This window comes from Pelobates fuscus, chromosome 8, assembly GCF_036172605.1.
Source record: "Pelobates fuscus isolate aPelFus1 chromosome 8, aPelFus1.pri, whole genome shotgun sequence".
Classification (NCBI taxonomy): Eukaryota; Metazoa; Chordata; class Amphibia; order Anura; family Pelobatidae; genus Pelobates; species Pelobates fuscus.
In genome coordinates this window covers 47,505,101-47,532,093 of record NC_086324.1, presented here as the reverse complement: position 1 = coordinate 47,532,093, position 26,993 = coordinate 47,505,101, and the positions used below count along the sequence as shown (strand labels likewise).

Here is a 26,993-nt window from a genome sequence, read left to right as displayed (position 1 = left end):
GTTTATCCATAGCATATTCACCTCCTGGAGACCAGTAGGCCGTGCTCACATCATTGAATCAGTCCCGGTCTTACATTTCCATGCGTCCCGGTTTCAGTGGGTGCTGCGGGTATCATATGGCATCTCACGCCATTTCAGCTGCTTGTTATAACCCAAAGTACTTTACCCCTCCGATCAGGCCGCAGGGCTCCGGTGTTAGTTGCGGGCTCTTTTCCATTCGGTGGTAATCTTGCTCGGTTGTGGATCGCCGCCACTGCGCGCCTGGGTTTGTGGTTGTATGCCCCACTTCTGTAGGAGTTTGCGCCCGTCTGCCAGAGAGGTGATGACATTCATAACTCTGTTCCTATGTATTAATAGACGAACTGGGTGACCCCATCAATAAGGTACCTCATGGTGCCTGAGAGTGTCCGTTATTTCTTTATATTCCTTCCTTTTCTTTAGAGTTTGGGCAGATAGGTCGGTATAAAGCTTGATGGAGGAATATTGGGTTGGGAGGTCTTTACGGTGTCTGGATGCCTTCATCAGCGCTTCTTTGGCATGGTAGTAATGGAGGTGGGTCAATACATCTCTGGGTGCTTCTGCTGGAAGGAAGCTTGGCTTTGCGACCCTGTGTGCTCTGTCCATAAGCAAGATATCTGCTGGGAGGTCTGGGGCTAGCACTTTAAAATAAGTTGTGAGGTATGCCATTATTTCAGGTTGTTTTACCGTCTCAGGAATCCCTCTGATCCGTATATTCTGCCTCCTTGACCTATCCTCCAGGTCCATAACTTTATTTTGGCAGGACTCCAGTGCCTGTTCCAGTTGGTGGACATGATCCGCCATATCATTGTGTGCATCCGCATATTCGCCCATGCGGTTTTCCATACGGGCTGTTCTATCCCCCAGCTCCTGCACATCCCTTCTAAGGTCTGAGATTGATTTGTTAAGGCTGTGCAGTAATTTGTCTGACATTTCTCCCAGGCATGCTTGTAAAATATCCTGTGTGACTGGCAGGTCTCTGCTCCCAGGGGAGTCTTGCAGTGGCAGTGTATCGTCGCCATCTTGTTTTTGATCTCCTGTGCTCGGAGTTTTTGGCGGCTGATTTGGACGGAAAAAAAAGCGTTTTTATCGTTTTTTTCGGGGATCCACTTCCCCTTACCTTGAGCCATGTTTGAGGGTGAGTTAAGTGCTTATTGCTGGTCACAGTCGCTTAGTTATCGCTGTTTAGGCCAGATCTTGAACAGAGCCGGTCTCACATGCGTCCGTTCTCGCCGAGCGTTAAGCCACGCCCCCGCAACCAAATCCTTTAATGTGCATTTAGATTACAATGTTATATATTCACTAGGTGGTGGTATTTGTATAGCCCCAACATAGTGTGCACTTTACAATTATAGAAAGCATATATTTAGAATTGAGAAAGGCCCTGCTAAACTAAATTTACAATTTGTCGAGATTTGAGATAAGTGAATTCATATCATTAGCTGTCTTGACCAGGTAATCTGATTGGGATTCAAGCCTTTGTTTCACAATTCTAAGGCAGTGAAGTTACCACTTCTCTAACCAGCTGATATATGATCATCTAGCTAATCAGGTAATTAAACCCATTCCTTTGGGATTGCTCAAATGCTAATCCTGACAATGAACACAGTTTTTTTTTTTTTTTTTTAAGAAGGAAACCAAAAAAATAAGAAGGATTTTTTGGTGGTTTTGTTAAGGATGACGTCAATTGATTCTTAAATATATTTTCGCTTGAAAGACTAATTTAAAGACTAAATTACATTTTTCTACCCATAAAGACATATAGTTTAGGATTTATTGCTGCCTTATTCATAGCTCTACTAGTTCAAAAGTTTTTCATTTATTATTATTTAGCAAATAAGGTAAAAGGTGATCCATACAGTCCAGTATCAAATGATTAAAGTCACGAGCAAGCTACAAATATCTCAAAATTAGCAAAACGATTTATGCAAAATAAAAAGACATTGGAAAAAAAAAACATTATTTCAAGTCAATACTATGTATATATAGACTCTTTGAAAATAGACCTGCACACAGAACAGAAATATGACAATTATAAATATATAAGAATACAAACTGCATACAATCAGAGAGGACACTGGATAAAGTAGCAAAAGGTAGAGCATCGTAAGGCACATGGCAATAATTGTATTATTTTTTTTAAATGGCAAACATATCAATATCAGTGTTTCCCAATTGGTGGGTTCCGCGGGAACACAAATATGGTTCTGGCAAAATTTCGGGAAACAAAATGGCAGCTGCGATAATTGAGGTGGGCGGCGAGGGAGCTGAGCAGGGGAGAGTACTCCCTCGCCACCCGCCTCAATTATCGCGCGCACAGCAATGATGCCAAAGCCAGAATATGACGTCACTCCAGCTCCGGCATCACTAAGAGGTGCACAAGGCAGCTGAGTTCCCTCATCGCCCGCATGCCAGCAGCTCAGCCCAGCAGCCCCACTGGACCCCAGGGACTGCACGCCAGCTGCTCAGCCCAGCAGCCCCAATGAACCCCTAAGAACTGCATGCAAGCCCTCAGCCCAGGATCCCCACTGGACCCCAGGGAAATAGAGAATCCATGCCACGCTCCCATAGGTAGGAAGGCTAGGTGGAGTGAAATTTTGAAAAATAAATAAATTGTGTGTGTCTGTTAAGAAGTTTGTATGGGTGTTTGTCAGTGAGTGAGTGTGTGTGTGTGTATGTGCATTTGTCACTGAGAGTGTATGTGTGTTTGTTAGTGAGTGTGTGTTTGTCAGTGAGAGTGTATGTGTGCTCGTCAGTGAGTGTGTGTGTATGTGTTTTCAATGGTCTGCAATGGAAGAGCATTGAACCAACATGTTCCCTTTGTGATGGGTCGTGCTTGTCATTGGTGATGACGAAACACACTCTCTTTGCCCTGCCCCCTTTTTAGTGGGCTGCTGTAATTAACAAATGCACGGGCTGAATTTTCTTCCCAGTCCGGCCCTGCCAGTGTGTGTGTGTCTGTGACTCTTTCAGCCTCCTCTCATTCACTTTGATAGGTTCTATTGATTCTGGTATGTATTACTTGGTTAACATTTGTATATTGGTATCCATTCTCTTTTGTATTGGGATTATTACCATTTAGTCTGCATATCCAAGATTGCTTATTTCTATTTTTCTGTTTGGGTCAGAGCTTTTATATTGACTGTATAAGTATGATTATATTTACACTTTGATTTATAGATTGGATATTTGGTGATACCTGTTACTTTTGTACCTGTACAATAAAGTGGTTTGTATTTTGGCTGGTTGTGCTCCTCATTCAGTACTATATTATATTGTATCATTAGCCTTTGGAAATATGGCTTTCTGAGTGAGCACCCTTATCTTTGCATTTACATTGATTGCTTAGATTTATTGCACACGGCTGGCAGCCGGGTGTGCCTACCATTTTCTTGTTAATTAGATACATACATACACACACACACACAAACACACAAACACACACACACACACAGATACACATTGACACACACATACACATACAAACACAGATACACACACTGGCACATACAAAAAAACGGCACAATTTGTTTTTACCCAGGGTGGGGGGGAGGGATTCCACGATGTTGATACACTATGTCAAAGGGTTCCACTGGAAAAATTAATTGGAAACCCCTGATCTATATGAAAGAAAGTACATGCATTGAGACCATATTGGGAAGAACATCAGCATGAAAAAAAAATTGAGGTTTATTCACTATAGCATTAGGAATACAAATGTGTATTGCTAATGCTATAGTGCCCTCTTGGCCGTTTAAGTCCCCGGCCCCCACCTTTAGGGAGTGAAAAGGCCATTTTACCTACTTTTTCTATCTTGCTGTACCAGTCTCTGCGCTGCTGTCCCGCCTACTTGGCTGTGATTATTGGGTTTAATGATCTTGGCCAATCCAAGGCTTTCCCTTAAGAAAGCATTTAGAGGCTTGTGTGTATGCACAGCAAAAATGCCAAACTGCACCAAACAAACAGCACCTGTGCGACCATATGTTTGTAATAGCTGAAGTTCTACTATGCTACATCGTCGGAAGTGCCTCTACTGCCTGTCTGAGTGACAGCAACTTGAGGCACTGAAACCCTGCAATGAAAACATTGCCGTTCTGCAGGCTTAAAGAAGGGGAGACATGGCACCCAGACCACTTCATTGACATTAAGTGGTCTGGATGCCTATGGTGTCCCTTTAAGTCAAAATTGTAGCAATATGAAAATGAAAAGGCAAATTGTATATAACAATGGCTGATTTAGAAAAATATAAATACTCCCCAACTTCTTTCTAGTCACAGCATATGCTTAAATGTTGCCATTCGGTTTACATTGGCCTTCGTTAGTTTTCTGACAACAGACTCCATATACATGCACAGAATTAACATTAGTAAGCCTGGAACTCTTATTTTGTTCTAACTAATGTTGCTTCTGGAGGTTGATGTACACTTCTTCTATAAAATGGCTTTAACATTGTATGTGGAGTGTCTCAAAATGAAATACTTCAAATCACTGAATTGGTTATAGTGCTTGGAGTAATTATTAAAAAACAAACAAACATACATTTTAGATGACAGAGAGACTGTAGTCTTTCTTTGATCTTAAACCGCAATCTGCTGTTTAATATCAAAGGAAAAGATTGAGAGATTGAATCACAAGCTCTGTTAAACATATTTATTTTCACATATTTGGTGGCGAGCGCATGTTGCAATTGCAACATATAATTTGATAATTTTTTGTATTCTAGATGGATCCTGTCCAAAAAGCAGTCATAAACCATACGTTTGGAGTTTCTTTTCCCCCAAAGAAGAAGCAGGTTATTTCTTGCAATGTCTGCCAGCTGCGCTTTAATTCTGATGTAAGTATGCTTATTGTTTTTATGTTTACATGTTTCTCTGCATCTGGTTCATTAACAGTTTTCTCTGTAATACATGCATCACTTCATTAGACAGCGCATCTATTGCTATAACCTCCCGAGCTGCTGCAAGGGTTTAGTCTGGGCATAGGTAGAATGTGCATATCACAGTGCGATATCTTCTATCTTTTAATGGAAAATGAAAAAATAAATAAATATATATATATATATATATATATATATATATATATATATATATATATATATATATATACACATATATTCAAGTGAAAAAAATGAGATCACTCTGTGTATTTAACCTCGCATAAATTAATGTTTTGACGCAATCAGGTTTTTTTCTAGAATTGTTTCTATTGAATATATCCAGCACTGTGGTTAAATAAGGGTATACTTATCACAGTTTTTTTGGGCAGAGTGCCAGACTCGTTGTTTGTATGTATATATATATATATAGTCAAATTATGTATATACCTCATAAAGGGACAATAATAACCTAGATCAGGGATATGCAACCTTCGGCACTCCAGATGTGGACTTCATCCCCCATAATGCTGGCAAAGCATCATGGGAGGTGTAGTCCAAAACAATTGCAGTGCCGAAGGTTGCCTATACCTGACCTAGATTATAATAGCAATCTGCTATCATGGAATATTGAATATATTTAGAATTTGCAAGTCCCTATAAAGCTGCTAATGATAGGCAAGCAATCACGGTGTAGACTGTCACTGGTCTTTTAGGGGTTAATTTACACCCACATACAGTCAAAAGAAAGAATTTAAAATGGCATGGGTAAATAATTGTGTGTTTAATATCTTATAGTTTATTTTTGCAAATACAAAGTGGTACAGCATCATAAAAGAATAATAGAGATGCACTTGAGATGTTGCTTGGTTTATATTTTGGAATTCTAATGAGGCTCATTGTGTTTTGGAAAGCTTTCATGACACTTTAAGTCTGGTTTATCAGCTGTTTAGTGTAATGCCCGTTTATAGGATTGCTGCAGTACACATGCCAACTTTATCTTTTCAATGGTGCCAAGTAACCTCACGTCTAATAAGGATTATTTTTAATGGCATACGGAATCTGTGCTGAATGGAAAATATTTCACATTGGCAGTGCTTTACACAGATGCCTTGATGATAATATTTAGCAAGTGATTTAGTCTCCTCTTTAGTTTAATTGGACAGTTGCAGAACATCGTTATGAAAGGTGGAACGTGCAGTGGCTAAATTGCTTTTAGCCTATGGTCATAACAAATAATAATGCAAGGTCAGTGAGATTCACTGCGAATAATCAGATAATATGGAAAATACAGAAGAGTTGTCAATAGTGATGTCCCGAACAGTTCGCCGGGAACCGTTCGCCAGCGAACATAGCGTGTTCGTCATCATTGAGTAAACTTTGACCCTGTACCTCACAGTCAGCAGACACATTCCAGCCAATCAGCAGCAGACCCTCCCTCCCAGACCCTCCCACCTCCATGACGAATAGGGGACGGACCGAACATCGCGCGTGTTCGCGACCGCGAACACGCTATGTTCGCTGGCGAACGGTTCCCGGCGAACGGTTCCCGGCGAACTGTTCGGGACATCACTAGTTGTCAACATTGAATCCTAAAAGGATAAATTTATATAGACATGAAAAAGGCAACAACAAAATTAAAGGAATTATATATTTTGTGTAGTAAGCATATTAAACTATTTAGGCATTTTCAAGTAACAAGAATATATTCCAAGACACTGACATTGGACGAAAATGTATTTTTTTTTACTATTATAAATAACTTGTAATATCTTGTAATACCTTTTTTATTGGGCTATCAGAATTTTGTAATGACAAGCTTTCGGGAGAACCTCCCTTTCTCAAGTCTAAAGCATTTCTGAGCACATAGAATTCAATGTTGAGTTGTGATACAGGGGTAAAAACGACTTGAATTTAACTCACAATTCAACTTTGAATTCTATGCGTTCTCCCGAAATCTTGTCCAATAAAAAAAGGTGTTACAAGATACGAATTTCATCTGTTATTTTACATCTGCATCACTGGACTAATACGGCTACAAACTCTACTCAAACAATCATTAAAGGAAAGAGGTATACCTCCATAATTTTAAGGTCCTAAAGTAAAGGTTTCCTAAAGTTCTTGGATGCATGACATACAATGGCGGTTATGTGACTCAGTAACATGTGCTCACTGAGCTGGCTGATGATGTGCATTGTTTAAATAACTCCAATTACATTGAACAGACTGCTGTGGTTTTTTTTTCACTGTAGTGTTTCAGAGAGGTGGAACATTGGAATTATCATATGGCAAATTGGAACTGGAATGTTTGAAATCCAGTGGACCTGTTTATGTTTCTACCAAGCTTTCTGGGGCTTTTTAAAAACAGTTTTTTGTTTTGTTTTTGTTTTTGTACCCTTGCCCACTAATGCTAATCGTAGGCTGTCAAGGACAAGGAAATATAGTGGTCGGTTATATGGATATGTGTTGACAGTTAAAGTAATAACTAGCATGTAGATCATAGCTTCATCTCTCTCTATGTTTGTGTGGGAGGGTTATATTTGTGTGGGATGATGACGTGCCCAGATAAGTTTGCCACCTTGGGCATGGGGCACCTGACTCCCCATTACTGTTAGATCCAATTACTAACACACAACATCATGTCAACCCCAATCTTGAGATCTATACAGGGGTTATATGTGGTCCGTGGTTCTCTAACACTAAATAATATAAAAGCAGCTTACCTGGCATGTTGGTAGAGTTATCTGGATGGCAAGGGTATGTATAATGTGTTCATAGCTGGGAAGTAAGGCACATGTTAAGTAATGGTAGTTTCAAGAGGATGGGATAGGTAAGAGATGTGTTAACTAAGCCAATATTAGAATTAGTATAGTATCTGTTTAATGGTACTAATAGTATGGTTGTTACTGCCAAGGGAGGTTATGTTGGCAGATATCATTAAGTTAGTTGATGAGACACAGTTGTGTGAAATTAAGATTGTGACAATAACAGCAACCTAGAGATATATCTAGCAGTGGTTTTGTTTCCAATACTGTACTCTACATAGCACTTCCTAAATTTAATGAACAATTAGTTGTTGTTTTTTGACAGCCAGTGATGTCACAGTTAAAAATCTGTCAAACTGATATGTGTACGATAGCGCAATAACTTAAATTATTACTTAAAATGGGATTTTTCTGGATTTTACTCATAGGCTATGGGGTTTGACACAATGCTGCTGCTAGGCAACTGGGCTAGGTCTTATTTTATGATTAGGGGGACTTACACTTTTCACTCAAATCCTTATAATTTTCCTAAAAAATGTCATAATCAAGGGGAAGGAGAATATGCGAGGAATCCAAAACACTTTACTGATCAGGGGCCATGTATGTCGGACCATTTACAAATTCTGGGACAATTAACTTTCCTATATTTAAAGTACCCCTAGCTTTGATTGAGAATAACAAAAGATATTAGTTGTGTTATGGATGGTTGTATGTCTTTAAAAGGGATTGATCTATGAATATTCAGTTCTAATGATGATGTTTGTTTTTGTTAATAATGTTTCAAGAAAGAAAAAAAAATGTCTTTGGTGCAATTAATAAATTGCACAATGCGAACTCACAATAAAGTGTAAAATAGTGTGATAAAATGTTACCTTATAAAGGCTTTAAAATTCTGGTCAGAGCACTCTCGGATGATATGTACAGTGAGAGGAAAAAGTATTTGATCCCTGCTGATTTTGAACATTTGCCCACTGGCAAAGAAATGATCAGTCTATAATTTTAATGGTAGGTGTATTTTAAGAGTGAGAGACAGAATCACAAAAAAACAAATCCAGAAAAATGCATGTCAAAAAAAGTTGTAAATTGATTTGCATGTCAATGAGTGAAGTAAGTATTTGACCCCTTCGACTTAGTACTGGTGGCAAAACCCTTGTTGGCAATCACAGAGGTCAGACATTTCTTATAGTTGGCCACCAGGTTTGCACACATCTCATTAGGGATTTTGTCCCACTCCTCTTTGCAGATCCTCTCCAAGTCATTAAAGTTTCAAAGCTGACGTTTGGCAACTCGAACCTTCAGCTCCCTCCACAGATTTTCTATGGAATTAAGGTCTGGAGACTGGCTAGGCAACTCCAGGACCTTAAGGTGCTTCTTCTTAATGAGCCACTCCTTTGTTGCCTTGGCTGTGTGTCGGGTCATTGTCATGTTGGAATACCCATCAATGACCCATTTTCAATGCCCTGGCTAAGGGAAGGAGGTTCTCACTCAAGATTTGACCGTACATCGTCCCTTTGATGCGGTGCAGTTGACCTGTCCCCTTAGCAGAAAAACACCCCCAAAGCATAATGTTTCCACCTCTATGTTTGATGGTGGGGATGGTGTTCTTGGGGTCATAGGCAGCATTCCTCCTCTTCCAAACACGGCATGTTAAGTTGATGACAAAGGGCTCGATTTTGGTCTTATCTGACCACAACACTTTCACCCAGTTCTCCACTGAATCATTCAGATGTTCATTGGCAAACTTCAGACGTGCCTGTGCATGTGCTTTATTGAGCAGGGGGACCTTGCAGGCACTGCAGGATTTCAGTCCTTCACAGCGTAGTGTGTTACCAATTGTTTTCTTGGTGACTATAGTCCCAGCTGCCTTGAGATCATTAACAAGGTCCTCCCATGTACTTCTGGGCTGACTCCTCACCACTCTCATGATCATGGAAATTCCACGAGGTGAGATTTTGCATAGAGCACTAGACCGAGGGAGACTGATAGTTATATTGTGTTTCTTCCATTTACGAATAATCGCATCAACTGTTGTCACCTTCTCACCAAGCTGCTTGGCGATGGTCTTGTAGCCCATTCCAGCCTTGTGTAGGCTGTCCCTGACATCATTGGACAGCTCTTTGGTCTTGGCCATGGTGGAGAGTTTAGAATCTGATTGATTGATTGCTTCTGTGGACAGGTGTCTTTTATACAGGTAACAAGCTGAGATTAGGAGCACTCCCTTTAAGCTTCTTATCTCAGCTCGTTACCTGTATAAAAGAACATGGGAGCCAGAAATCAGGCTGATTAATAGGGGATCAAATACTTATTTCATTCATTGACATGCAAATCATTTTATAACTTTTTGTAACACATTTTTCTGGTTTTATTTTTTTGTTATTCTGTCTCTCACTGCTAAAATACACCTACCATTAAAATTATAGACTGATAAAAAAAAATTGTCAGTGGACTTAATTAGGGTTTTGGTTTCGCTGGGGTTATTTTATTTGGACATGACATATGTAAAATCTTACTTTTCTTCAAGAGCCCAGCTCAAAGGACATTTTAAAATTGTTTATAAAAGGAATAAGGGACACTCAAAACACTACAACCAAACATCCCACTGTTTTGGTTATGGTGCCACATTTGCACTTACCTGTATTCCATTGCATATCCAAGGTGCCTCCATCTTCTCATAGCTGGAGAACCTAAATGCTAATGTAGGCATTTATTCACTAGCTGAGAGCATCAGCTAAGCCCCCCCCCCCCCTCCACTCCCCCCCCAAAAAACAAAGTAATCCAGCAAAAAAAAAAAAAGAAGAAAAAAAAAGCACAGGCAACCAGCAAGACTCAGGTAAGTGTCAAGCTATACTAAAACAAGTTGACAGATTATGCTGTAGTGATTAGGGTGGTCCTTTAACCATAACCACTACAGTGGGCTCTCATGGTCTCGTGGTTGTAATGCTTGGAGTGCTCCTTTTAATATATTTATTTCAGAGAAATAAATAATGTAACAATTACTTTTTTTTCAAGCATATTATAGATTAACCAACTTGAAAAACTGCAGAACAAGAAGCAGAACAATTTATACATTTCCCGAGGTAAAGGAAGCAGTGCAATCTAAAAGAAATGTCTGCTTCTTTGTGACAGGTTGAATGAATCACCTCTGAAGTTTGCAGTCATTATAAGTTGGAATTTGAATTAAATATTTATTAGCACTGTAGAGAATGCAATAATTTCTGTTCAGTTGATGACCTGCAATAACATTCACTAAGCTTTACATAAAATCTTCATCCTTTTGAACAAAGGATGAATATGTGTTAAAACCAATTAAGAGAGAGGTTCCAGCAGACAGACAACTGCAAATTCACTTTATAAAAAAAAACATAACTTTGTGAAAAACACTCCAATGTTACTAATTACTTAATGGTCAAATTCTGAGAGAGAGGATTACTTATAAAGACTGTAGATGTATAGTAATTCACAATCACACTACATACGGTGGGCAGTTATATACACTTTAATCTGCATCTTTGGCTTACCTAGAGTATTTAGCACACTTTTTAAAAATGTTTTCAAGAATTTTCTTTTTTAAAATGTTTTCAAGAATTTTCTTTTTTATAATTTCTTTAATTTGTATAATTTCATCCCAAGTGTATTTAGATATTTGGATATCTATCTCTATCTATCTTACATTGCTAAACACACATACACACACCAGTCAAGCCATAAGATGTGCTTTTCCTACAGAAATCTCACTTTAGCAGTGCTCTCACTACTGCAAGGGATTCTGGGTAGGTGTATGAAAATGAGCTCAACAAAGAACCACATTTGTTGAAGGGGCACTGGCCCCTTCCAAAACCTAAACAAACTTTTTCCGTAGTCTCAAATGTAAGCCTAAACCTGCAAAAACCTTTACCTTAATCCTAGGTTTAACTCCTCTTAAGAATTAAGCACACCATGTACCCCAATACTACATTTAACCCCACTCTAATCCTGAACTCAATAACCTCTTTCATACCACAACTATAACCCCTCTGAAGCTTTTCATCCTCTTAACACTTAACACGCTATGTAATATAACCCTTATATAATCTTACCCCTCTTTACCCTAACCACTTCTAACATTATTGTGACTGAGCTCCTATACTCCGACCGAGTACCTCCGCCCAATCCGCTTCCTGTTGGGGAGGGAACCTGAACTGCTTCAGCCCCAGTTGCCGAAGGTTTACTGGGGTCTCTCCTGTAACTCTTCCCCTCCGACCAGATCCTTCTTCCAGGCAACTATCGTCTCCTCTGTCTATTCCTCTGCAGCTCTGCTTATAGTGATTGCTATTGCCTTTATAAAGGCACTTGCGTCTCTCAGGCCTAGCTCTCTTGATTTATCCCAGGGCTAGAGGGATTGTGCTCAGAGTTATCCAGTAAAAATGAATAGTCTGTACATTGATTGCTGCTGTCACACATTTGTTTTAGGGAGTCCTGGGACCAGGTCCATAGTCTGTGGGTAAGAGGCTGGCCTTCAAGCCTTTCCAAAAGGCCATGGCATGGGAGTCTCTGTTACAATTATTTTTAACCCTACATGCATATATACAGCTACATACACTCACTATATTCACATATGCAAACAGAATACATTACAAGTAGAAATATACAAATACATACTGTATATACATATGTAGTTGTCAAATTTGAATATGTTTTTATTTATGCCTACAATGTCAAGTTAAATACATTTAGCTTACTTTATCAGATCTCATAATTCTGTGCCATTAGCCACTTAACATCTAACAAATCCAGCCAGGCCCGGACTGGCCATCGGGCACACCGGGCAAATGCCCGGTGGGCCGCGGTGGCCATGGGCCGAGGCTGGCAGGGGAGGTCCTAGGATCTCCCCTGCTGGTCTATGCAGGGCCGGCACTATCCGAGCGCCGGCCCGCTGTTTGCCACGATGAGCTGGTGGGGAGATCAAAGATCTCCCTCACCGGCCCATTTAAATAGACCTGCGGCTGCGGAGGGAGAGGACCCGGCGGAGCTCTATCTTGCAGCTCCGCCGGGTTCCTCTCACGAGATACGGAGCGTTGCCATGGCAACGCCCCCGATCTCGCGAGAGTGAACTCTAGCCCGCAGGCTAGAGTTCACTCACCACTGGATCACCAGGGATGGCGTGCGAGTGCCTCTCCCCCAACCTCCCAAATACCACCGTGCCGGTCCCCCCCTCCCAGGCTAAAGGTAAGACGGGAGGGGGGATATAATGCCTGCTTAGATGTTTTTATTTGTTTATTTACCCCCAACACACAATCCCTAACATTTACAGCACTCTCACACACATCACGCTCAGCACTCACACACATCATCCACAGCACTATCACACATCACCCTCAGCACTCTCACACACATCATCCACAGCACTCTCACACACACATCACCCTCAGCACTCTCACACACATCATCCACAGCACTATCACACACAGTACTCTCACACACATCACACTCGGCACTATCACAAAACACATTATACACAGCACTCTCACACACAGCACTCTCACACATCATCCACAGCACTATCACATTCGGCACTCTCACACACATCATCCACAGCACTCTCACACACACATCACCCTCAGCACTCTCACACACATCATCCACAGCACTATCACACACAGTACTCTCACACACATCACACTCGGCACTATCACAAAACACATTATACACAGCACTCTCACACACATCACACACAGCACTCTCACACATCATCCACAGCACTCTCACACACACATCACCCTCAGCACTCTCACACACATCATCCACAGCACTATCACACACAGTACTCTCACACACATCACACTCGGCAGTCGGCACTATCACAAAACACATTATACACAGCGCTCTCACACACATCACACACAGCACTCTCACACATCATCCACAGCACTATCACATTCGGCACTCTCACACACATCATCCACAGCACTCTCACACACACATCACCCTCAGCACTCTCACACACATCATCCACAGCACTATCACACACAGTACTCTCACACACATCACACTCGGCACTATCACAAAACACATTATACACAGCACTCTCACACACATCACACACAGCACTCTCACACATCATCCACAGCACTATCACATTCGGCACTCTCACACACATCACACTCAGCACTATCACATACATCACACTCGGCACTATCACAAAACACATCATACACAGCACTCTCACACACATCATTCACAGCACTATCACCCTCAGCACTCACACACATCATCCACAGCACTATCACACTCAGCACTCTCACACACATCACACTCAGCACTCACACACACATCACACTCAGCACTATCACAAAACACATCATACACCGCACCCTCACACACAGCACCCTCACACCGCACCCTCACACACAGCATCCATCATACACACATACTGCACCCCTCACATACACACAGAACCTCCCCAACACACTGCACCACACACATACACAATACTTCCAAACATATGTATATATATAATATATGTATGTGTGTATGTATATATATATATATATATATATATATATATATACATACACACACACACACACACACACTCTACATTCCTGACATACACACTCTGGATCCCCTATACCAGTGATGGCGAACCTTTTTGAGCCCGAGTGCCCAAACCGCAATACATGCCAACTTTTTTTCCCTCAAAGTGCCAACATGGCAATTAAACCTGAATACTGAGGTTTACGTTTAGAAAAAAACTACTCGTACAGTTAACAACTTTTGTTTTAAAAGAACACAACAGAGAGTTAAATTATAAAAAATGTAAATAATGATATAAATTAAGCTTATATTAGTATCTCCAACAAATGCAATACATACACACAGACTGCTGAACACATTCACACACCAACTGCTTAATACATACACACACCGAGACACAGACAGACTGCTAAATACACACACAGTCCGCTAAATACACGCACACTGCTGAGTACGCAGTCTGCTGAATACACGCACGCAGTCTGCTGAATACACACACACACACACTGCTGAATACATAAAGACTGCTGAACACACACACATATACTGCATTGAGGGGTGCAGTGTATGTGTCTGTGTGTAATGTTGTGTGGGGGGGTGGGGTGCTGTGTGTGGGGGGTTGGGGTGCAGTGTGTGGGGTGCTTTGTGTGGGGGGGTAGGGTGCTGTGTGTGGGGGGGGGTAGGGTGCTGTGTGTGGGGGGGGGGTAGGGTGCTGTGTGTGTTTGGGGGGAAAGGGTGCTGTGTGTGTTTGGGGGAAAGGGTGCTGTGTGTGTTTGGGGGAAAGGGTGCTGTGTGTGTTTGGGGGAAAGGGTGCTGTGTGTGTTTGGGGGAAAGGGTGCTGTGTGTGTTTGGGGGAAAGGGTGCTGTGTGTGTTTGGGGGAAAGGGTGCTGTGAGTGTGGGGGGAAAGGGTGCTGTGAGTGTGGGGGGAAAGGGTGCTGTGAGTGTGGGGGGGAAAGGGTGCTGTGAGTGTGGGGGGGAACGGGTGCTGTGAGTGTGGGGGGGAAAGGGTGCTGTGAGTGTGGGGGGGAAAGGGTGCTGTGAGTGTGGGGGGGAAAGGGTGCTGTGAGTGTGGGGGGAAAGGGTGCTGTGAGTGTGGGGGGTAGGGGTGCTGTGTGTGGGGGGGTAGGGGTGCTGTGTGTGGGGGGGTAGGGGAGCTGTGTGTGGGGGGGTAGGGGAGCTGTGTGTGGGGGGGGTAGGGGTGCTGTGTGTGGGGGGGTAGGGGTGCTGTGTGTGGGGGGGTAGGGGTGCTGTGTGTGGGGGGGTAGGGGTGCTGTGTGTAGGGGGGTAGGGGTGCTGTGGATAGGGGTGCTGTGTGTAGGGGGATAGGGGTGCTGTGGGTGCGGGGTAGGGGTGCTGGGGGTAGGGGTGCTGTGGGTAGGGGTGCTGGGGTGCTGGGGGTAGTGGGAGTAGGGGTGCTGGGAGTAGTGGGAGTAGGGGTGCTGGGTTAGGGGTGCTGTGGGTAAAGGGGGTAGGGGTGCTGTGGGTAAGGGGGTAGGGGTGCTGGGGGTAAGGGTGCTGTGGGTAGTGGGGGTAGGGGTGCTGTGGGTAGTGGGGGGGTAGTGGGAGTAGGGGTGCTGGGGGTAGGGGGAGTAGGGGTGCTGGGAGTAGGGGTGCTGGTAGTAGGGGTGCTGTGGGTAGTGGGAGTAGGGGTGCTGTGGGTAGTGGGAGTAGGGGTGCTGGGAGTAGGGGGAGTAGAAGGAGTAGGGGTGCTGGGGGTAGTGGGAGTAGGGGTGCTGTGGGTAGTGGGAGTAGGGGTGCTGGGAGTAGGGGTGCTGTGGGTAGTGGGAGTAGGGGTGCTGGGAGTAGGGGGAGTAGAAGGAGTAGGGGTGCTGGGGTAGTGGGAGTAGGGGTGCTGTGGGTAGTGGGGGTAGGGGTGCTGTGGGTAGTGGGAGTAGGGGTGCTGGGAGTAGGGGGAGTAGAAGGAGTAGGGGTGCTGGGGGTAGTGGGAGTAGGGGTGCTGTGGGTAGTGGGAGTAGGGGTGCTGGGAGTAGGGGTGCTGTGGGTAGTGGGAGTAGGGGTGCTGGGAGTAGGGGGAGTAGAAGGAGTAGGGGTGCTGGGGTAGTGGGAGTAGGGGTGCTGTGGGTAGTGGGGGTAGGGGTGCTGGGGGTGGGGGTAGTGGGAGTAGGGGTGCTGGGGTAGGGGGAGGAGGGGTGCTGGGAGTAGGGGTGCTGTGGGTAGTGGGAGTAGGGGTGCTGTGGGTAGTGGGAGTAGGGGTGCTGTGGGTAGTGGGAGTAGGGGTGCTGGGAGTAGGGGGAGTAGAAGGAGTAGGGGTGCTGGGGGTAGTGGGAGTAGGGGTGCTGTGGGTAGTGGGAGTAGGGGTGCTGGGAGTAGGGGTGCTGTGGGTAGTGGGAGTAGGGGTGCTGGGAGTAGGGGGAGTAGAAGGAGTAGGGGTGCTGGGGTAGTGGGAGTAGGGGTGCTGTGGGTAGTGGGAGTAGGGGTGCTGGGAGTAGGGATGCTGGGGGTAGTGGGAGTAGAAGGAGTAGGGGTGCTGGGGGTAGTGGGAGTAGGGGTGCTGGGAGTAGGGGGAGTAGAAGGAGTAGGGGTGCTGGGGGTAGTGGGAGTAGGGGTGCTGTGAGTAGTGGGAGTAGGGGTGCTGGGGGTAGGGGTGCTGGGGGTAGTGGGAGTAGAAGGAGTAGGGGTGCTGGGGGTAGTGGGAGTAGGGGTGCTGGGGGTAGTGGGAGTAGGGGTGCTGGGAGTAGGGGGAGTAGAAGGAGTAGGGGTGCTGGGAGTAGGGGTGCTGGGAGTAGTGGGAGTAGAAGGAGTAGGGGTGCTGGGGGTAGTGGGAGTAGAAGGAGTAGGGGTGCTGGGGGTAGTGGGAGTAGGGGGAGTAGAAGGAGTAGGGGTGCTGGGAGTAGGGGTGCTGGGGGTAGTGGGAGTAGAAGGAGTAGGGTTGCTGGGGTAGTGGGAGTAGAAGGAGTAGGGGTGCTGGGGGTAGTGGGAGTAGAAGGAGTAGGGGTGCTGGGGGTAGTGGGAGTAGGGGTGCTGGGGGTAAGTTATTAAATCAGTATCCCCCTCCCCTTCCCTTCTTGTTACCTTTGGTGAAGGGGAGGGGGGGGACACAGCCATCCCTGGTGGTGGTATGCAGGACAGGAGGACAGGTCCTGCAGCTCTCCTGTCCTCCCGCGCGATGCTGTGTGGAGCGTTGCCATGGTAACGCGCGGCAACGCTCCACACAGCTCGCGGGAGGACGGGAGAGCTTCTTCCTCGATCCCTCCCCCCTGCTTCCAGGTCCTGCCGACACGGAAGCAGAGTAGGCGCCTGCCGTTTTGGGCAGGCAGGCGCCTACTCTGCAGTGATGGCAAAGCTATGGCCGCGTGCCCACAGAGAGGGCCCGGCGTGCCACCTGTGGCACGCGTGCCATAGGTTCGCCATCACTGCCCTATACACACACTAGATTCCATGTAAGCAAACACATACTACACCCCTAAACACACATTTTCTACAAACACTACATCACCTATACACACACACACACACACTTGCTACATCCCCTATACACACATTCTCTACAGCCCCTAGCCACATATGCATTACATTACACCACAAACACAACACGACTAAAACCGACCTTATTACACAATACCACACCACAATCAGCTCACTCTATACACACACAATCCCACAAGCAGGCTCCAAACACATGCACAATACTCTTTCCTGGCATTTTTGTCTCCTGGTATCCATTTATAGAGACACCAGAGACAAGTTGCAAGGAAACACAGTGCAAGCATGTTATTACATTTGCTTGCGCTGTGCAGAACAAATACAAGGCTTTTTTCTCATGCTAGAGCTCTTTAGCAGAGCTCTGCGCATGGTCTGCCATGGCCTGCACTTTGAGAGAGAGTGTGTTTGTCGTTAGTGATGACAAAACACACCCTCTCTGCCCCGTCCCCTTCTTAGTAGGCCGCTGTGATAAAAAAATGCCCGGGCCGAATTTTTATCCCAGTCCGGCCCTGAATCCAGCTATGGTGGTGAGGTAAGGGAGCATGTGACCTGCACCTGTAGCTGTGCAGATCTCCTCTCCTTCCTGATCTGGTGCTTCGGAGCTGCCATCTGTTTATCTGAATACTGTTCAAATTCATGTGAGGCGTAGGACTAGAGGGGCAATAAAGTTATGCACACCACAAGCTCTGACCATTGGACAGACAGTCAAATCTACTGTAAAATAGGAATAGTATGACACAGAGAGAAAGTTGGGTAGAAAGAAATGAAAGAATGGCAGAGAGAGGGAGAAACTGGAGAGGGAAAGAGATTGTGTTAAAGAGACTGAAAACAGGCATGGGATATAAGAGATGCATACTTGATTTTTTTTCTAGAATTGTAAAACTCTTTTGTACTGACCACGCTCTTTTGATGTTGTAGGTTCATAGGTAAAAAGACGTGTTTCTATTTCAATAGATTTTTATGGATTCCCACAAGACATGATACTTTTATTTCCAGACACTGTCAAAGCAAATATTCTGTCTTTAAATTTAAAGCAGCACTTTCACTGACAATGTGCAAAGACCCCTAACGCTGACATCACCCCGGGGGTCTGGTGGTTGAGGGGAAGGGGCAGGTGAGTTAACGTATCTGTACTTGTTATTTCCTGTACCTGTACTCTATATTCTTCTGGCCAGTTCTCTTCTGCATCAGAGTAGAGCATTGAGGTATATGGAGATTCTTACAATACCACAGGATCCTCCATAGATAGTGCCAATGTCCTGCAGCCATCACTGGTGATGGCTGAAGGATTGACACTTCTAGAGGACAGTAGCTCCATCCAGTGTCTAGAAGTGTCAGGCAGAGGAAAAATACTGAGACAAAGTAGTCCTTACTTTGTTTCAGTGTATCTTTTGACTGGTTTGGACCTTTAGTGAAATTCCAACACAGTCAATATTAGTACTCACCCAGACCAGTTCACTCATTGAAGTGGCCTAGGTGTAGTGCCCCTGTCCTCAACCCTGCAATGTTATTTATTGCAGTTTCTGAGAAACTGCTATAATTATATTGCATGGTTAACCCCTCTTCTTGTGGCTGTCTACCAGAGAGCCACTAGAGGGGCTTCCTGGTGTTTCATCAAGCTTTACTCCATGAAACGACGCTGGACGTCCTCACGCTATGGGAAAGGACTAGCGCGCGCACCGCTCCCAGGACATGCACATTCGCTTTCCGAATCACTGTGACGTCAGTGGAGGAGTCCAATCCAGCACCAAGTGATAGCAGCGCTGGAACTAGGCAAGAGAAAGTGGGCTACAAAAAAGAAAAAGGACTTTCTCCGCTGAGGCAGGGAGAGGGGACTACGGGTGCTATGGGAGCAAAGGGTCATTATAATGTTAGGAATACAGTTTTGTATGCCTAACACTATAGTGTTCCTTTAACTAGTGGAGACTGGTAATGGCAGCATATACACAGTTGCTCTCAAACAATGGCCTCGATTTGAAAAGCTTTGCAAATGATTCAATAAAGTCTATGGATATTTTTGTAGATAAATCATTTGGGAAGTTTTTCTCACAGTATTGAATCATTTGGAAAGCTTATTAAATTAAGGCCAGCGTTTGTTTGCTTGTTCTTTTGAAGAGTTGTCTTTTAGAATACTAAGTAAACTAAACATGTCGTGCCATATTATTTTTAAAATGTATTGAAAATGGGATGTTTAAATGTTACATTTACTTGCATTGGTACATGCCTTATGACATAAAAAAAATTTATGGCACTACAGCAGTACCTGTATCAAGGTGAAGGAGCACGGCTGGATGTCCAATTAGAATAGTCAAACACAATAGTAAAACCCTTTTTTAACTATCCCCTTCCCCCCTCTTCATTGCTTGCAGGCAGAAAGATCAATCTTCTAGAGAACTCAGTCATATTGAGAAGCTTCCTGAGCGTAGAGTATGCAAAGGGATGTGGGTGTATGGAGCAAGGGGCTGCTTTAAATTACTACCATTTAAAGGACTTTTTAAAATATATATTAAATAAGTTTAGTTGCAAACTTTTCTTTGCCTGAAGCTCGAGGAATTGCTAGTGTAGGACCCACCTAAGAGCTTTGCCTTGATGTGGCAGGTAGGCTAGCATCTAATGGCCATTGGAGTTACTAAATAACCTCCATTTATTTAAATATGCATAGGGATGCAGGAAGTGTGCAACTTTTTCATCTTTGGTTTTTACTGTACGTATTGGGGATGCTGTGTACTACGGTTGTTAGTGCCGCCCAAGAGTAGTGGTAGTTTGAGCGCAGGACTTTGTGTATCAGTTGCAAACCTATTAAAGATAACATATTGTGCCTTAAAAAAATAAGGGCAACAAAGTTATTCCATCAGTCATATTTCAGTCAAAAGTCATATATATATGTTCTCTTCTACCAAATTCTTTTCTATCAAATTCCGCCTTTAGATTAATGGTATGATTTCCACAGAGATAAAAAATGTTCTTCATATTTTACTAATGACATGTCTAAAACACATATATGTCAATGCATCTCTCTGCCAGAAGAGTCTCATATTAGTATGAAGGATGTGCTCGCATTCTGAGTGAATTCACAATCCCCAATTTCTGAACTGTATATTGCAATTTGGAAATGTGGTCATTTTACTAATTTGCGCTGTATTAAATTTAGATCCCATGTGAGGCCATAACATTTTTATTTTATGCCCTTGCTATCACATTAAAATTCTCCAATCTCTGCATTATGCCTGTGTGTACATAGTAGCCTATTTTAGGGTCTTTAACTTTTCTTTTGCATTTTATTATTTTAATGATATGATACATTATTCTTTCTTTGTATGGTGAAATTGCACATGTCGGTAATTTCGTAATTGAAATAATCAAGATGTTAGGCAAAGGATATTGATCTGTAAGTGTGACTGTGTAACATAAAAACTCTATTTTTCTGGGGGTTAAATAGCATAAAGAGTGCAGCTTATCAATCACTTTCCGTTGATAGGTACTATGATAAATCCAGCTTCTATTTGTCAAATGTTTTCCATTGCCGTGTAAATAAGAGTATTTTTATTGATTGTTTGCGTTTGTGAGTAGTGAGGCAGATAGGAGGTAATTAAAAGCATAAATCTCTAGAGGCTGGTAAAGGTAATTCCCTTCATTGAGACAGGGCTGACAAAATGAGAAACATTTCTGGTCCTCTGACTTACCATTAGCTATTTTATTATTGGTAAAGATTGGATAATTTCAAGGCAATGTGACTTTTTATTGACAGTAATCTATGTTTCCACTCAATGTTTTTGAACATAAGGTTTCGAATATTGCAGCAAAACACAAATGTATCACTTATTAAATGCTTCGGGTTGAAAAATATTATCATGTCTGCAAGGGAACATTTATGTAAATCTGATAGGATTTACATAATATTAACAGATTTTTACCTTTTTTTTTTTTTTTGGCAACTGATGAAATCGTTTAACCCTATTTCCTTTACCAGAGTTTTATTCTACAGTATTAGTGAATATAAAAAAAAAAAATGAAATTAGCTCTGTGTTCAAGCTTTAATTTCTCTTGGGCAGCAGCAACGGCTTAGTATTTATCAGCCCAAATATATAAACAAAACCTAAGAAAACAAATTTACGTCAAACACATATGTATATTGAAAGAACAGAGATTATCACCACTGCATTGGCAATTAGAGTGCAAGCTCACCTGCCAACATCAAGGCAGACTTTGCTAACAATCCATCTTGCTGCTTTTAGCTAAATGGCAAAATATTTAAGACAAAAAGGGTATTCCTACAATTTCTTAAAAACTCATTAAACCCTAAGAAGGTTCATATAAAAGGGCATAGTCATGATCCAGTGCTGCCGCCCTCCCTATGTGTGCTCTATTAAGGTTAATTCAATCTGAAGAGTTTATAAAAATAGCCTCTTGTGTCTTATTAGAGAGTTTGACTTTTAGTAGAAGATATGCCTCGGTCCTGGCAGGTGAGCTTACACTTGGCCTTTGCAATGGTATTAAAAACCCCTTGGCATTTAAATGTGTTTTAGGATTTGGGATAGTGTGCAAGCAACTATTTGTCTAGCATTAGAGAATATGAATGAAATGCCAAATGTTATTCTGTATAGCTATTTCCGAACCACTGGTCTGAATCATTGACACTAAGAATTTAAATTATACTGACCTGTCATCAACAGTTTACTGACTTAGCATGATGGCACACATCAGGCTTTAAATAATTCACCTTATGGAATAAAGCATGCGTTGAACTGTGCCTGATATTGTAATATACATGCATCTCCTGTTCATATTTGTCTTATATGGAAGACTTGCACAAGGCGTAGTTACATAGCTATATAGTACTCTAGGTTGAAAAAACATTCAAGGCTGTCGAGTTCAACCTTTAGAACATCTTTTTATGATGTTGATCGAAACCAAGGGAAAAAAACACAAACTCATTTTGAAGCACTGGCTAATTTTGACAAAAAAATTCCTTGACTCCATATTGGCAATGGGATCATCTCTCCTTGGATAAAATATATAGAGGCATTTGTTTATTAACAGGTGATTGCAAATCAGTTGGAGATACATGTATTATATATATATTTCAACATCCATTACTTGTATATGTATATATATGTTATATAAAATAGAAATATTTCAATATTTTTGATAATGGATGCTGGATATGTATAATGTGGGATTCTGTGCCAATTAAAAGACACAGCATTTTCACATATACATCCTACTTGTTGAATTACTATTATAACAATGGTGAGTAGTCCAATAATGACTTCTACACGTGTTGGGTTGTTTTTTTACGACTAGCTGGAACAGAATTCAACAAAATAATCTCCCTTTGTCTGTTTGCTACTGTTTGATTGACATGGGCTAGTTATCTTGACGTTTAATCATGAAGGTCTACTGTTTGCCACCTTGATTCTTTAAATTATACATTGCTGCATGCACCTTTAACCCTTTCTAAATATGTTTTGTCCCAACCAGTTATTACAGAATATTACGAAGTATTCTCCTGTTCTCCTGTGTCTGCTGTGTTTTGATTGTTTGACATTACTTAGTTATCCTGATAGTGACTCATCTAGCTTCTGTTTCCTCCCTTGGTCCATCCAATCATACATGGCTTCATCTTGATGTGATGGGACAATTTATTGCCTATGACTACTGTATTATATGATGACTCATTTCCTTCTGTGTTTTTTTTTGGTAGGTTTTATAAGTAGTTGATAGAAAATATACTGATCCATTAGTCCACATTTACTAAAGTATGAATAGGACTCAATCTGACCTTTACAATTCATTTGCGATTTGGCGATTTTGAATCATAAATAATATTTTTTTTCCCCAATGTCTAAGGAGAATACACACACACAAAAAAATATAGAATTACAAGGCGTAGTTCATAACTGTAGTCTAATTAACTTTAGATGCTCACATTTTCTGTACTGACGTTTCTACTTCCTTTTAATAATCTGTTTAAATGCCTGCTGGAGGGTCTTCAACAGTAAAGAGATTACATTCCATTTTTCTTTTGTTGTGTTGATTTCACTGACACAAGTTCAGTGTGACTTTACTTGCCATCCTGGTCAGATTTCACATATCTTCAATATGGCACCCGAGGAATATTAAAGTCCTCCCTAGTCACTTGTTTTGTTAGCATATTTTCTTTCTTTAAAAATAAGTTTTGGTCTAGAGCAGGGGTAGGCAACCTACGGCACTAGTGCCATGCACGGCACTCAAGGTGTCTTTGCACGGCACTCAAGGCTGCTAGAGCCAAACAGGGTCTGGCCTATCAGGAGTCCCAGTAAAACTTCAGATATCTGCTAATACGAAGAGGTTGTGAAGGACAATCCTCAATTTAAGCATTGCAGCACATGGAGATCACTTCCTCCCAGCACTTGTGAATGGGAATCCACATGTAGTAAAGCAGCCCGTAGCTGCTGTTGCAGCTCCTGTCCTTGACCTGTACCTGGCCAGCCTGGACCACACTGGAACCCAGGGAGGCCACCCACACTGCTAGATATACACAGAAATGCACAATAACCCTCCCCTCATACAAATAATACAAACAGCCCACACACAAACATACACACAATCCGCACAAACGCAACCTGCTAACAATCCACATACATGCACACAACCCCACATGCAGCCTCTCACATGCAATACCCCAAACAGCCCCCACACACTACTAAACACACAATGTGACATATGCATCCACACACAATTCCACAAGCAGCCCCCATACACAGCCCACATTCATATGTATCATACACGATACCATAAACTACTAATGAACATATACAATATAATAGCTCATATACGCACAAATACAACGATACAAAGCAATTACAGTAAAAATAACACAAGCAGAATATGGCAGCATACACACCTTAATTAAAAAAAAAAAAAAAAAAAAAAAGGACTGGCACGCTACGGGACATTACAGTCCTATATCGGCACAGTGCTGCTAAAAGGTTGCCTACCCCTGGTCTAGAGGCCTGCAGCTCAGTGGCTATGTCCTCTTCTGTATTTTTCAGAACTTCAATAAGATGGAAACGTCTCGCATATATTGAAAAAGTTCTCAATAATCAGTCCGTGGAGTGGAGTGTATGACTTAACTGTAAAGTCCAGTTTCCAGCTTTAAGTCTTTAAATAGAGATATCTCTGATCTACTGCAGTAACTATCTGCAACTGTGGAACAAATTGTGACCATATAAGGGCCAAAAATAACATTCTAAATTATTGCAACCAACCAGCATTAAAGGGACACTATAGTCACCTGAACAACTTTAGCTTAATGAAGCAGTTTTGGTGTATAGAACATGCCCCTGCAGCCTCACTGCTCAATCCTCTGCCATTTAGGAGTTAAATCCCTTTATTTATAAACCCTAGTCACACCTCCCTGCATGTGACTTGCACAGCCTTCCATTAACACTTCCTGTAAAGAGAGCCCTATTTAGGCTTTCTTTATTGCAAGTTCTGTTTAATTCAGATGTTCTTATCCCCTGCTATGTTAATAGCTTGCTAGACCCTGCAAGAGCCTCCTGTATGTGATTAAAGTTCAATTTAGAGATTGAGATACAATTATTTAAGGTAAATTACATCTGTTTGAAAGTGAAACCAGTTTTTTTCATGCAGGCTCTGTCAATCATAGCCAGGGTGGTGTGGCTAGGGCTGCATAAACAGAAACAAAGGGATTTAACTCCTTAATGACAGTGAATTGAGCAGTGAAATTGCAGGGGAATGATCTATACACTAAAACTGCTTTATTTAGCTAAAGTATTTTAGGTGACTGGAGCAAGAAGCATGATTGCTATCATAAACTCCTAGTATATTAACAAGATCTTATAAGAGTTATTAAAATTAATGATACAATTACCATTAGGGAAGCCCTAAATGGATCTTAACTGGAAATCTTTGCAATGTATATTTAGCTATACTAACGTTATACTACATACCAGTGATTACACTGATTATAGTTTTTAGATGACTCTACGAATTTTAGCCTGAATTTAATATTTTTGTATAATTTTTTCAAAGCATTTGATATTTTTTTTAAACAACTTTTAAAATATTGTTTTCCAAATATAAAACAATATATAAAAAAAATATCAAGTTATTACAATATTAAAATATTTTTCTCAATATTAAGTAATTTTAAAAAAAATTGCCAAAAATATTGAATTGAGCCCCTAGTATGGGAGGTTATTTTGGAGGGTGTTCCAAATGGACTTCAGTTTGATGTAATTTTGGGGATCGATCTTTATATAAGAGGAATTAAATAATGGAAAAAAAAATTGTATAATGTGCTCTGCCTGTGCCATTTCAAAAGGAAATTGTGACAGAGTGAAATTGTATTAATTTAAATAGAAGAAAAAAACAATTTATATAATTTATATATACTGATCAGCTACAACATTAAAACTACCTGATTAATATCATATAGGTGCCCCCCATGCTGCCAAACTGGTCTGATGCATTTTGGCATAGACTCTACAAGACCTCTGAACGTGTCCTTTGGTATCTGGCAGTAAGAGATTAGCTGCCGACACACAAGGTTTCCCTTCAGAACTTTACCCAGAGCATAATACTACCTCCACCGGCCTGTCTATTTCCCACATCCTGCTGCCATATCTTCCCTGGGTAAATGAATCACATGCACCTGGTAATCCACCTGATCTAAAAGCCAAACATGATTCCTCAGACCAGTCAGCCTTCTTCCATTGCTCCATGGTCCAGTTTTGACGCTCACATCTCCATTGAAGGTGCTTTTGATGGTGTGACAGGGGTAATCATGGCCACTCTGACCGGTCTGTAGCTATGCAGCCTCATGTGCAGTCAACTGCGATGCACTGTGTGTTCTAACACCTTTCTATCTTAGCTAGCATTACGTTTTTCAGCACTTTGAGCTACAGTAGCTATTTTGTGTGATCAGACCTGACGGGCTAGCCTTCACTCCTCATATGCATCAACGAGGCTTGAGCGCCCACAATACGTGCTATTTTAGAGATGCTCTGATCCAGTTGCTTAGTCGTCACTATTTGCCCTTTTCAAAGTCACTCAGATCTTTTGGTTTGCCCACTTTTCTTGCATCCAACACATGAAATTCAAGAACTGACTGTTCACTTGCTGCCTAACATATCACCCCATTGTCAGGTGCCATTGTAACAATATAATCAATGCTATTCACTTCACCTGTCAGTGGTTTTAATGTTGTAGCTGATCAGTGTATATGCCATTTGATTAATTAACTTGAAAGATGGGCATTAAAACAAACTTAACAGCCCAATACAAACCATTTATAAAATCATACAGAAACAGTGGGGGGAAAAAAAGATAAAAACTACACTCATTGCCATACAGAGCGCATAGAACATTGGAC

The 26,993-nt window shown here is 42.1% G+C and overlaps 1 protein-coding gene across 3 annotated transcripts in view; it reads left to right on the top strand.

Annotated features, from left to right (window-relative positions):
- ZNF385B (zinc finger protein 385B) overlaps window positions 1-26,993 on the top strand; it is a 501,964-nt gene that overhangs the window by 367,615 nt on the left and 107,356 nt on the right. For all 3 annotated transcript variants that reach the window (XM_063429791.1, XM_063429792.1, XM_063429793.1), the window contains one exon: window positions 4,742-4,852. In XM_063429791.1, the coding sequence (XP_063285861.1) occupies window positions 4,742-4,852 (111 nt within the window). The remainder of the gene's footprint in view (window positions 1-4,741; window positions 4,853-26,993) is intronic.